The 14,257-nt window shown below is 42.6% G+C and overlaps 1 protein-coding gene across 4 annotated transcripts in view; it reads right to left on the bottom strand.

The window, feature by feature from the left end:
* Positions 1 to 2,425: 2,425 nt before the first annotated feature.
* NSDHL (NAD(P) dependent steroid dehydrogenase-like) overlaps positions 2,426 to 14,257 on the bottom strand; it is a 36,850-nt gene continuing 25,018 nt past the window's right edge. For 2 of the 4 annotated variants that reach the window (XM_033946718.1, XM_033946720.1), the window contains exons 7-10: positions 13,596 to 13,738; positions 9,815 to 9,917; positions 7,167 to 7,549; positions 3,399 to 3,710 (exon numbers count right to left, since the gene is read on the bottom strand). In XM_033946718.1, the coding sequence (XP_033802609.1) occupies positions 7,184 to 7,549; positions 9,815 to 9,917; positions 13,596 to 13,738 (612 nt within the window). In that variant the 3' untranslated portion in view covers positions 3,399 to 3,710; positions 7,167 to 7,183. Of the gene's footprint in view, positions 2,444 to 3,398; positions 3,711 to 7,166; positions 7,550 to 9,814; positions 9,918 to 13,595; positions 13,739 to 14,257 lie in introns of those variants that run through there. The other 2 variants (XM_033946722.1, XM_033946721.1) reach the window with 2 other exon arrangements.

Genomic DNA, 14,257 nt, shown 5'->3' with positions numbered 1-14,257 from the left:
CCCCTAGGTATCAGAAATGATCACAACTGTGATCATTTCTGTCCTGCATTTAGTGGATGGCATGAGATTACTTGTTTACTTACATCTAAATGTAATTTATGGCAGAGCAGTTAGAGCTTGAATGTTTTTTGCACAGAATTCTCTATATTCTTTTTAATGTTTGAGCACCTTCTTCTTCTATTCCTCTTACAGTCCCTTGAACTGTACAATTTCTTGTCTAGATTGACCGAGAGCCAACTCCAGGCTAATCTGTGACCCATCCCTATGAAAATTACCAGATATCCTTTCCCTCACAGCCTCTCTAGCCCTCCAGGTCACTTACATTTCTCAACTCCTTCCATCATTTTGCTGTCCCTCCCTGTTCTCAAAATCCTTCCGGGATTCCCGTCTCAGCTCTGCCCCATGACCAAATTCTGGAGTCTAAAAAATCCTGAGTATTTAAGTTTCAAAGTTGTTACTCATTCCTTGGGAATCTCTCTGTTTAATTTCTTCTCCTACTCTCCTCTCCTCCCAGAGCTCTATCTCCTTTCCTTCACCACCTTCTTCTGTCCCTCACCTTAGCCTGAAACAGCAGCAGAATAGGGTAGTTTTTTGGGGCGGAGGGGGAAAGAGGAGGAATCAAACAAGCCAATTTTCATGCTGACCCCAGCCCTAGACCCTGTCACAATAAACACTGTTGACGAGGTTTTGAAAGTTAGTTTTTATTTTGCTGGAAAAAGGAACACCATTGTGTTTCCTTTATCATTACTTCATTGTGGTTTGCTGTAAGAGAGTGGCTCAGAAGGCTAAAATTACAAACTAATATTTTCAGTTGCTTTTAATTTTGTACATGCAAAATTTCTGCACTTCCTTTAAAATATACTATTTTAATTAAAAATTTTATTGAGGTTTCACTGTTTTCTTTTATGCCACATAATGAATTCCATCTCTCAACTAAAACAACCTCTCTCGTTTAAAACCTAGCTTTTAAATAGCTTGCCATAAAACTGTTATTTCTTCTAAATATTTCCTGTAGGTATGCATTTGTTCCAAATTTTTCAAACTTTCAGCAAATTAATACCTCATTATCTAACTCACAAAGTGATCAATTGGCAAAGTTAAACCATAAAATTACTACTTAGGAGAGTCATGTTATAACTCTGTTATTAACTCATCCTCTACAATGGTTGTAGAGGGACTTTTAATTATTAGGGCAGCAAATGTCAAAGCATGACATCTGTAGGCTGCACACAAAACTGCATTAAAAAATAGCAATACATGAAGTAAGAATTTTGCATACGATATTCAGTCACAATTTGGCATGCATATTTTCCTGTTTTAGTGGCTTTCACAGGGAAACCAGCCTCAGAAAATCATTATGCAAGAGTGTTTTCTCTGTATATCCCCTTATATAAAACTTAACATATGAATTGACATACTGGGACAGACCGAAGGTCCATCAAGTTCAGCATCCTCTTTCCAACAGTGGCCTACCCAAGCAGCTAGCTAGATCCCAAAAAGATTCTATGCTGCTTCCCCAAGCCATCTCAATAATGGCCTATGGACTTACCTTTTAGGAAAGTATCCAAACCTATTTTAAACCCCGCTAACTGATTGTCAATCTTTCACTCAGTCACTCCAATAATGCCCCTGAGCAGATAACCAATTTAACACATTAACCCCAAATTCTGTATATGGCGCCTTATGCTGTATGCACCACTTTGCACAACTTAATTGTTTAATAGACCTAATCTGCATGGCTAATTGGCAATTAACACCTCATAATTGATGCTAATTGACACAAACTACAGTTCTAGTGCATGAATTTGTGAAGGGGGCTTGGGCAGACCATGGGTGTTCTTAAAAGTTAGGTGCACAAGGTAGGTGCGAGGATTTAGACCTGCTTTTCCTTGGCCTAAATGGATGTGCCAAAAGGTATGAACACCTTGCTGAATTGCGCCAAGCGCCATTCTAGTCAGCACCCATTATTTTGGGTGTTATATTTAGAATCAGGCCCTAACTGAGAAATTGGGCAAATAAAATGGCTCATCTGTTATCTTCACTGACAGAGAAAAAATATCAAGTTATAAACCACAAAAAGAAAACCAGATACTGTTTGTTTGTTTTTTTGTGTGTGAAGTCTTTACTTCAGTTCTCCTTATCTTAAGGCTCCATGATTTCTTCCAGGCTTCTCTACAGAGCTTTCACAGGACCTCTTGGTTTCCTTTCTCTCTGAAACAATAATTCACACACTCTCCCAAAAAATGCCAAAAAACCCTGAAATAATTCCCTTTGCTAGACATTCTTACCCCAGAATTTTCAAATGAAAACTCTATCTCCCAGTTCTGCCTTCCTTTGAACTTTCATGAAAGAAGTCAAATATTTTTTACTCCCCTACCTTTCAGCTCAGGGACTAGAATAGGATCCATCATCTATATTCTCAGGAGCTCCTTTGCGCCTCCATCTTTACAGTAAAAAAAAAAAAAAAAAAATGTACTGCATTTTGTTTTACCTTTCCCTCTTACATTTGCCCCTAGTCCACTTTTGTGCTTCAGGACCCTGCCACTTCACAAGACCTAAAATTGCCAAGCAATCAGCCTGCTGAAAAAGTTACAAATGCACTGTATATATTTTTGGGAATGGAACTTGCATACTGCCTTTTTGTCGCTTTGGCATTTCAAAGCTGACATTCAAAGTGGTGGGCACTGGAGAATTGAGTGACTTGCCCAGGGTCACAGGGAGCAGATCCAGGATTTGATCTGAAAACCTCTGGGTGCAGAGGCAGAAGCTCTACCAGTGAGCCACACCTTCCCCCTCAAATGTAAACTTGTATATAAACTGAAATATGTTTGCCCCTTTTTTTGGATTAAAACTGTATCTCAAATATGAACTGGGGGTTTACATTCAAGTGTTTCTCTACTCCTCTTCCCCCCCCCCACCTCCCCTATGGTGTCCTTTATTGCTCTTTTTCTCCCCTCTCCCGTGGTGTCCAGCATTTTCCCCTTATCTTCCTCTCGTGGCTAATGCTGTGGGAAGGAGCAGAGACCCTCAAGTCAGCGGTATGCCTGGATCACTGAGTCCAGAGTGGTAGCGATCTTGGCTGACAGCATAATGGGGGCCTTAAGTATCTAAGCATGTTCCAGGTCCCTGCACTAGCCAACCCCAATATTATTGGCACCATCAATAAGGAAAGTTACTATCCTGGATTCTGCTCCTCCTTCTCACAGCGTCAGACATGGGAAAAAGGTGAGGGGAAAAATGCTGGATAATAGGGATCAAATATAAACCAAGACACAATTGTTGACCTTTTCTTGCAAAGATTTCCCAAGTTCATGTTCAAGTATATAAGATATTCACAATTAACCAAGACGGACATAAGTTTTGATTACATTAAGACCACTCAAAACCTGGACACTTAAAAATCTTTGAATCAGCACTTTTATTATTGAAACACAAAACCACTTTATAAACATTTGTTTTAAGATTCCTTAAACAATGCCAGATTATTCTTTCATCACATACAAAAGAAAAGTAGTTGCAGCATTCATGAAACATTAGAAAAAACTAAACAAAACTGGAATGCACAATAGCTCAGCATGGTTAGATTCCTTAGCTTGGTTTTTGTTCCACGAGCTGGCTAGGTCTTCTGATGAGGAATTCTCTTTAACTTCTTTCTCATTCTACAATGAAGCACATTTTGTAGAACTGGGTTTCCAACTCAGACAGGGTTCCTAAATGGTAAAGCATTGAAGTAACACACACATAGGCTGTAGCTGGATGGATGATACAGTAGTAACACCTCTCAGCAACGGTGTCAGGTCAAAAGCGCGCTGGGACAAAGGCGCGTGCAGACAATTGAGCGCAGCGCGGAGGCACGCGCTGAAGAAAATTACTGTTTTTAGGGGCTCCGATGGGGGTTTTTGTTGGGGAGCCCCCCCACTTTACTTAATACAGATCGCACCGCGTTGTGGGGGCGTTGTGGAGGGTTTGGGGGGGTTGTAATCCCCCACATTTTACTTAAAACTTCACTTTTCCCCTGTTTTTAGGGAAAAAGTTAAGTTTCCAGTAAAATGTGGGGGGTTACAACCCCCTAAACCCCCCACAATGCCGCCGCAATCTGTATTAAGTAAAGTGAGGGGGCTCCCCAACAAAACCCCCTGTCGGAGCCCCTAAAAACAGTAATTTTCTGCGGCACGCGCCTCCATCTTGCGCTCAGTTGTCGGCGCGCGCCTTTGTCTTCCGCGATTATGTCTATGAACCCTCAGCAACAGAGGTTGCTGAAGATTTAAACTTTGGAAGAGGCCATCTTTCTGGCCCTGGGTGTTGGAATATGGAGGAATAAATAAATAAAAAAGTGAAAAATAACCCCACTCTGGCTCATGATCTCTTCCCATGTCTAATCTTGTTTTATCCAGTCTTTACTCCAGAAAATTCCTGTTACTGGGGTGAATATTAGTGCTGCCCGATTCAAATTGATTCATCGATTCACTTCAGTGAATCGATTCGAATCAATTTGTTGTCCAAGAAAATAGGACTCACCAATTCAGCGACCAACACCCTTCTCCCCCCTTGAGAACTGACATAACTCCAAGGCCTTCCAAAGAGCAATGGTGGCAATGGACATTCAGCAGTGGCATTGCTCTCAACAGGCTGCTCGCAGCTTTCTCCACTTGGGCCTTCCCTCTGCTGCATCACTGATGATGTGGCAGAGGGAAGCCCTAGTGGGACAGGCCATGAGCAGCCGTTCAGAGAGATGCCGCTGCAGACCGTCCACTGCCACCACCAGTTACTTTAGGAGGCCTTGGAAGTATGTCAGGTCTCATGGTAGGAGAGTTAGTGGGGTGCTGCTGTACAGGGATGATGGGAAGCTGCTGCACAGGGGGATGGGAGGGGAGAAAAAATGCTGCAAATGGGGGGGGCAGAGAGAGGAAGAATTGTTGGGGTAGAGGAGAGGAAGAGAGAGAGATTCTGTATATGGTGGCGGGAAGGGAGACGTGCATGGAGAAAAGAGGGAGAAATGTTGGACATAGGGTGTAGGGCAGGGAGTGAGAGAAAGAAAGAAATGTTGCACATCATAATGGAGGGTAGGAAGAGAAAGATACTGCATGGAGGGACATAGAGAGGTTTGACCCATGGGGATGGGGGCGGGGGAGAAAGATAGAGAGATAGTAGACATTGAGAAATAAACAAATATTGGATATGGCAGTGGAAGGTAGAAAAAAATAATTTTATTTTCTATTTTGTGATTACAATATGTCAGATTTGAAATTTGTATCCTGCCAGAACTGGTGTTAGACATCAAGTGTGAGCTAAGACCTAACAGAAGGCTCCTTTTACGAAGCCGTGTTAGCAGTTTAACGTGCGTAACAGCGCACTAGCCGCTACTGCCTCCTGTTGAGCAGGCGGTAGTTTTTTGGCTAGCTCGGGGTTAACGCGTGCTAAAAATGTACGTGCGATAAAGCCGCTAACGTCGCTTCATAAAAAGAGCCCAGAGAGAGGAAGAGTCTTTTTTGTTTACACCACAGCGCTGGTGTGGAATTGGAGAGGGTATAGGGGGTGTGAAAAAAACGCCAGATTGGGCAGTAAAAGCGAATTAAAACTAAACTAAACTAAACTAAACCTTAAGTTTATATACCGCATCCTCTCCACGGAAGTGGAGCTCGGCATGGTTTACAAGAACTTAAAATATAAGAAGAGAAAGGAAAAGGTTTACATGAGCTTATATATAGAATGGAAGAGTAAGGGGGAAAATAGAATTACATGTTAGAGAAGAGCCAAGTTTTCAGTTGCTTGCGGAATAGTTGTAGAGAGCCCAGGTTCCGCAACGGGATAGTAAGGTCATTCCAGAGACCTGTGATTTTGAAGAGAAGAGATTTTCCCAGTTTACCTGCATAGAGAATACCGCGTAGAGAGGGGAAGGATAGTTTATATCTTTGGGTGGGTCTGGTGGAGTCAGGACTCGAGGAGTTAAAGGATAGTGGGATTAGGGGAGGAAGGATGCCATGAATGATCTTAAAAGCCAGGCAGGAGCATTTGAAATGGATTCTGGAAATCACTGGGAGCCAATGAAGATTGGACATGGGGAAACATGGTCAGATTTGCGTTTTGCAAAGACCAACTTGGCTGCAGTATTCTGGATAAGCTAGAGTCTTTGAAGACTTTTTTTTGTTAGGCATAAGTAAATGGCATTGCAGTAGTCAAGTTTGGAGAGGATGATGGATTGGATGAGGACGGCGAAATGTTTTTGGCGAAAGTAGGATCTTACTTTCCTCAACATGTGGAGGCTGAAAAAGCATGATTTTGCTAAGGAGTTGAGGTGGCCGTTGAGGGAGAGAGAAGAATCAATAGTGATGCCAAGGACCTTGCTTGAGAACTCAAGGTGCAGAGCAGTGCCTGTGGGTAGTGCGAAGATGGTGGGCAGGTGTTCTAACTTTGGGCCGAGCCAGAGTAATTTTGTTTTTGATTCATTTAGTTTCATCTGTACCGAGAGGGACCAGGAGTGGAGTCTCATTATGCAAGATGTAATGTTCCCGTGGAGGTTGGTGAGGTTCTGGTCTGTTTGAAGGAGGACAAGGATGTCATCAGCGTATGTGTAGATTGTTTCAAGGGGGGAAAGTTGGAGGAGCTTCAGGGAGGACATGTAGATGTTAAAGAGAATAGGGGACAAGAATTTTTTTCTCTGAATCGGGCAGCACTAGAAAATAGCCATTCTCTTTATTTCAATACTGCACTAAAAGTACTTTAGCATCATTAAAAACAACTGATAAGGTTCTGGAGATAAAGAGGATTCTTAGGAGAGATCAAGCAAAATATGTATTTGCCACAGGAAGTAAAATCAGCAGGCTATATGTGTTTTTGAGATCTTTAACCATCATTATAAATTTTGCTACTAGAACCAAAGAAACTACTTTCTCTTTAACCATACAATAGGTCCTTCTGTCACATATTTAAGGTGGTCTCCAACCCAAATAAAAACCAGAAGCTCCAATGCAAAGAACCTACTGTCAGTCACAGATGGGACTCAAGAGACAGAAAAATTAAAAATAAATATTGTTGTGATGTCAAGTCAAGGATGCAACTATTTACTTCATGTGCCAAATAAACGTTAACCATTTCAAGTTGAGAATTCATTGAAGGTTTCCATTTTTAAGTAAAGGTCCACAAGAAATAAGATGAAATCTACTCACTTTGTCTGTTAAAGAAATTATTTAAAGTCTCTGGTAGGATTTTTTGTTTCTTCACTGGACCTTTGTAAGTGAGAATAGCTCTGGACTGTTCTCTCCACTGCCTCGTCTAAGCTAACCACTGGCCGATATCCCATGTCTCTTTTTGCCTGCTCACAGCTGTAGTAGTGAAATGTTCCAGCAAGTGCTACACGCATCGGGGTGAAGGTAGGTTTGATCTTGATAAGTGGACTTAGCACTAGCACCACAAGTGAGAGGAGAAAGGCCAAAAAATACGCCAACCAGTATGGAATATGGTATTTGGGTGCATCATAGTTTAAATTAACTAGGATGCGTGACAGGAAGTTCCAGAAAGGGACTGGCTCATCATTAGTGATATGATATGCCTGAAGAAAGAAATGCAACACACTTAGCAGGATACAAAAAAAAAAGAACATTTCTATTTTAAACATACTGCTAGAAATTTAAAATAAATATTACACATCCCAATATTTTATATACTACAGGTGTGTATGTGTATGTATAAATATATATATAATCAGATTTATTGTTATTTATTGTTATTTGTTGATAGTAACTCCGAAATGCATGGACGGATTTTAACGCATGGAAAGATTTCAACCCAACTTGGCATACATATCAATCTGGGAATACTGTGGGGGTGGGAAGGGTTGACATATAAAGAATCATCGTAAAAGACATATATTGCTTTGACCAATTGTATGAAGCTTGAGGAATGATGTCACACTGTGCAGTGCTGTCATACATCCCAATATTTTATATACTACATGTGTGCGTGTGTATGTGTATATATATATATATATATATACATACGTGTGTATATATATATATATATATATATACACACGAAAAGTAATGGCGGAATAGAAATCTGTAATGTAATGTAATATATACAAATCATGAAAAGTGTACTACAGTATAATGTATATATATATAGTGCAAATCTTTATACTGTTGTACACTTTTCAAATAAAGCAAATTCTTATTTTAACGCATTTTGAATTGTATTTAGACTGCAAATCAATTCAAAATGCGTTAAAGAATTTGCTTTATTTGAGGACATTCATTTTCTTTTTGTTGAGTTGCTCCAGTTTGCTTTTGCTTTGTGCTTAGGATCATTGTACTTCCAAAAATGTAAATTTTTTCCTCAATCTTAGGATTGCAGTAGGATAGAATTAAAGTTCCCCTCCCTGGACTTGCCTTTAGTTTATACCATCGGTCTTTCTATCAATGCTGCAAAGCATTCCCCTAACCAGATGTTTACTCTCAGGTATTCAGAGTCCTTCACCTGTGTTCCTAGAGGTTGGGGGTGGTACTTTGATATTGTGATGGAAAAAATATAAAACAGCAGCAACAACAGTTTACTAAACCAGTGGTCTTTACTAATTTATAAATCAGGGCCACATTGGATCCAAATAAGCTGAAGGAGAGCCACCAACTTTCTTCCCATCCAGGGCCACTACACTGCTAGCTAGTATTATGTCAATGACATCCTCCCTCTGATATCAGAATTGCCCATGGCTTTGTGAAGAGCAACGAGTTTGGCTGGAAGGAGGAGGAGTGTCCATATTTAGGTGCACCATTTTTACGACAGGACTTTCTTGGACTAAACGCTTGTGCTTAGATTAGGTGCACATAAGTTCATATTTATAATTGTGTGCATAACTCAAAAAATGCCTATGATCTGCCCCTAACCAAACCTACTTTTAGAACGTTGCTTTGGACAAGGAACCTAACTTTTATAGAATTGTGCCTACCAATGGGGAGAGTGTGGCGCAGTGGTTAAAGCTACAGCCTCAGCACCCTGAGGTTGTGGGTTCAAACCCATGCTGCTCCTTGTGACCCTGGGCAAGTCACTTAATCCCCCCATTGTCCAGGTACGTTAGATAGATTGTAAGCCCGCTGGGACAGAGGGAAAACTGCTTGAGTACCCGAATAAATGCATGTAAACTGTTCTGAGTTCCCCTAGGAGAACGGTATAGAAAATGGAATAAATAAATAAATAAAATATTCAATTAATATTAATTATGAGTTAAATGCCAATTATCGGTGCCAATTAATCCCCTCTTTACTGACGCGTAGCGTGGGTTTTAGCTCCGGCAGCGGCGGCAACTGTTCCGACGCTCATAGAATTCCCATGGCATATCTTTGTATTATAATAAGCACCCAATGTAGTTTTGTAGAAAAATGTTTAAATGATAAAAATGCTGCGATTCATTTATTAACTGATGCAAGATTGAGGCCATTATTAGTAGGCTATGTAAGTGCAATAAGTGTGTTGAGTACTCTATATACTATTTTGAATTTTGTTGATTTAGTTTCACCATTTTCTGTAACATGGAACTTTATACAGTTCTGGATTTTCCTTTTTTTGTCCTGTTTTTAATAAGTTCAGCATAGTACCAATGAAATATCTTACTAGGTAACAGAGGGGACATAAGTAGTTGGGACCAATAGGCAGACAAAATGGGTAGGGTATAAGCAGTGGGATAAAGTACATGTACGGTTGAATAAGTTATGTGCAGCTAGTCTTGATGTGTGTCTTTAAAGGCTTACAAGAACATCCAGGCTTTTACCTGCTTTCTGAATGTTACACCACCAGCAACAAATAAAAACTAAAATAATCTTACCTTTCCACATAATGGAGAATCTTTCCTAAGGTGTTCTGCAGCAAGTACATGTCCGTGAACCACGTTCTGTACATAGGTAAAATCTACTAAGTTCTTGCCATCCCTGCACAAACGAAAAGGACAATCCTTAACCAAAAACATCAAGCAAAAGAAAAACCAATTCAATGCAAACATGCTCTTCCCCTAATATGAGAGGACAGTCTCAAATAATGCTACAGATTGACTTCTGCACCCATGTCACTGGTCACTATCAAGGAACAGACTCCTTCAAACCTGAGTACATTCAGATCCCATGTGTTGGGTAAGTCACCCATCCATCACCCTGTTTCTGTGGTCTCAATTTAAACACATCTGCCGTTTTATTAAGGATAACCAATTACAATTACTTAATCCTAATTCAATTCCACTCCAAGTGGGAGACTACCCTCTCCACTATTATGGCTCCTGTCAGCTTTAGGGTATCAGGGCTAGATTCACTAAGCTCACCGATCGTGTCCCAACCAGTTTGAGACCCCGACCCGATTCACTAATCTTCTGCCCGATCCGCACCCGATCTGATATGCACATGCAAATGAGGGGAAATAGCATGCAAAGTAGGAAGGCAGTGATTCAATAAACAGAAGATGGAACACCGATAAATCAATCAATAAAATGCTAAGCCAGTGCAGTGGCGTACCAAGGGGGAGGGGGCGGTCCGCTCTGGGTGCATGGCTTGGGGGGTTGCACAGCTGGCCAGGTCCTCCTGCCCTTCCTTTCCCCCGGCTGCACTGCTACAATCCTACCTCCCCCACCGACAAGAAGTCTTTCCGATGTCAATTCAGACGTCGGAGAGGACGTTCCGGGCCAGCCAGGCAGTGATTGGCTGGCCCGGAACGTCCTCTCCGACGTCGGAATTGACGTCGGAAAGACTTCTTGTCGACGGATGGAGGTACGATTGCAGGCGCGGACCGGGAGAAAGTAAGGGGAGAGGCGCTTTTTTTTTTCCATTATAGTAGTGCAGGATGTAGGCAGGCAAACTGGCTCTCTTTAGCGCAGCAGGAAGGGAGGGAGATAGGTAGGCAGACAGGCAGGCTGGCTTTGGGGGTGGAGAAAATCTGGAAGGCAGTGGGGGGGCATAAGGAGGCACTGCGGGCACTAAGGACACGGGAAGGAGGCACTGGGGGCACCATGGACACGGGAAGGAAGCACTGGGGACACCATGGAACAGGAAGGAGGCACTGGGAGCACTAAGGACACAGGACGGGGCAATGGGGGCACTATGGACAAAGGAAGGAGGCACTGGGGGCACTATGGACACAGGAAGGAGGCACTGGGGGTACTATGGACACGGGAAGGAGGCACTGGTGGCACTAAGGACACGGGAAGGAGACACTGGGGGCACTATGGACACAGGAAGGAGGCACTGGGGGCACTATGGACACAGGAAGGAGGCACTGGGGGCACTATGGACACAGGAAGGAGGCACTGGGGGCACTATGGACATAGGAAGGAGGCACTGGGGGCACTATGGACATAGGAAGGAGGCACTGGGGGCACTAAAGACACAGGATGGGGCACCATGGACACAGGAAGGAGGGACTGGGGGCACTAAGGACATGGGAAGGAAACACTGGGGGCACCATGGACACAGGAAGGAGGCACTAAGGACATGGGAAGGAAGGAGGAGGGAATAGAAAGGGACAATTGTTAGGTCTGAGTGCAGAAAGAAAGAATACACAGTCAATTAATAGATGTCCCCTATTGATGAAAAAAATAAATGGTCACGTTACCTCTGACTTATTTTTTCTGCAGCAGAGTAGGCAGCTGCGCTGAGGTGCAGGAAGGTCCCGTGATGACTCATCTGCCGGCTCTGCTCCGGAAGAAGTAAGTTACGTCGGAAGGGGTGGACCCGGCAGATGCAGTCATTGTGGGACTTTGCCACAACTCCCTGCATCTGCCGGGTCCACCCCCTCCGATGTAACTTACTTCTTCCGGAGCAGAGCCAGCAGACAAGTTATCGCGGGACCTTCCAGCATGCGGCTGCTGAGTCCACTCCAGAGCAAGTACGTCGAAGTGGGGTGGACTGGCAGCCAGCAGCTACAGTCATCGTGGGACCTTGCTGAATGAAGGGAGAGAAAGGAGCAAGATTGCTGGAATGGAAGAGTGGTGGAGGGAAAGAAAGGAGGCAGGGTGGTATGGAAGGGTGATGCTGATAGAATTGATGTACAGAGAAAGGGGAGAGACATAAGGGGGAAGGATATTGGCGGGAAAGAAAGGGGGCAGATGCTGATTGAAGACGGGTGGATGGAGAGAGAAAGGGCAGACATTGGATGATTGGAGCCTATGCTGGATGGAAGTGCAGATGGGAGAGATAAGGGAGCAAATGCAGGAAGGAAATGGGAGGAGAGAAAGAGGAGAGCAGATGCTGGATGGAAGTGGACAGAGAGAGGAGAAGGTATTAGATGGAAGGGTTGGAGAAAGAGGGTACATGATGGAATAAGGGGATAAATAAAAGGAGGGCACATGATGGGGGGAAAGGATTGAGTTAGGGAAACACTGGAGGGGTGCGGGAAAGAGGTGGCAAGCTTTAGGTAGACAGTAAAAAAGGACATTGATGAGAGGGTAGTAAGAACGTAATCTAGACAGATGCAGAAAATAAATTGAAAAGGAAAATGAGGGAAAACAGGGAAAGGGATTGCAGAGGAGAGGTGTGGAAGAGGGAAGGAGAGGAGAGAGATGCCAGACCAATGGGGGTGAAAGGAGGGATGGAAGGGGGAGGCATACAGTTTCTGGAAGGGGCATAGAAGGAGAGAAGATGCCATATAGGGGAAGAGAGACGGCAGACAGTGGATGGAAGGAAGAGAGTTACAAGAAGATAAGGAAAGCAGAAACCACAGAAGACAAAGGTAGAAAAAAATTTTCTATTTATTTATTGCTTTAGAAGACATGTGTTACTGTTTCTGTTGTGCACTGTATGCAGAGTCCAGCTTCTTACTGATTCAATTTAACCTTTGTCTATGTATTTCTATTTTATCCCCCCCCCTTTTACAAAACTGTGGAGTGTTTTTTAGCGCCAGCCATGGTGGTAGCAGCTCTGATGCTCAGAATTCTATGAGGTCAGAGCTGTTACCACCATGACTAAAATCCACACTACAGTTTTGTAAAAGAGGGAGGGGTTAGTTTGTGATTACATATTCCATACTAGGCGAAGGTGTTTTCTGTGTTCTGTGTGTTCGAAAGACATGGTTTTTTGTTAGGATTGACTGCAGGATTGATCTATACTAGTCTGGCTTGTTTAGTTTTACAATGGGTGTATTGATGTTGTACTGCTCACTGCAGTATGTAAGATGCTGCCATTTCCTAGGTACTCATGTGTGACATGTGGCTTGTTACTAAAAATTATGTTTTTCGTACAAATGGGGGGGGGTGTCAAAAAACGATGGGCCCCAGGTGTCACATATGCTAGGTTCGCCACTGAGCCAGTGATAGAGATGTGGGAGATGTGTTTGTTTCAGAAATACTTTTCTTTGAGATGAGACTTCCTGGCCAACAGGGAGCCTGTACTAGGGACATTGAGACTTTCTACACTTGTTTATGTGAATATTTCTAGAGGAGGCTGAATGAGAGCCATCCAGTGGAGCTTTTCTTAAGACGTTTTGTTCTTTTCTCAGCAGCATCTGGGTTAGTATGATCACATTCTCACAGAAATATAAAAAATACATTGTGCAGAAGTACATTTTTCCAGTGGACATAAAATCCTGGCAAGAATGTCCCATGATCATTGAATCATATTTTTGCTCACCCAATCATGAATTTCATTTTCCCACGCTTTGCTGTTTCAACTAGGATAGGGACAAGCTGAGGATCTCTGGGGCCAAATATCCCATGGGGACGAATTGCAATGGTTAAGAAATTCCCTTCTGGATCATTTGCCCCTAGCACTGCCTGCAACATAAAAGGAAAGATGGTAATATAAGGAAGTCCACAATCACAAAATGAAACTTTTTTTTTTTAAACCAAATCATTCTATATTCTGTTCCCCTTGCTTTTGCCTAACATTCTACCGTTAGGGGCTTTATTCAATAAAGACTTCTGTAGGTACAGAACATAGACAAATCTAGATTTCTGAATAAAGCCTCTGGAAGAGTCATAGGAACATCCCCATACAAATATGGATTTAGAATAACAGCTATGATCAATTATTTTCTCTTCATTTTAATACCATAAATCCCAAAGCTTCAAGAGTATCAGACAGTTTTTTTAAGGTTGAAAAAGTAAGTAGCCTCGGTCTGTTGGGCCTGCTCATCCATAATAAGGTTTTTCCTTTTCAGACATGATTCTGTAGCCCACTTTTAAATTCAAACCTGCGTCGCTTTTACAGCTTAGTAACGGTGTGTTTACAAGCTTTCGGAGCTCAGTCCTACATAACTATCTTTACATTCTTCAGAAATATCACACTGGGGG

Source organism: Geotrypetes seraphini, chromosome 5 (assembly GCF_902459505.1).
Source record: "Geotrypetes seraphini chromosome 5, aGeoSer1.1, whole genome shotgun sequence".
Lineage (NCBI taxonomy): Eukaryota > Metazoa > Chordata > Amphibia > Gymnophiona > Dermophiidae > Geotrypetes > Geotrypetes seraphini.
This window is presented reverse-complemented; position numbering and strand designations above follow the sequence as displayed.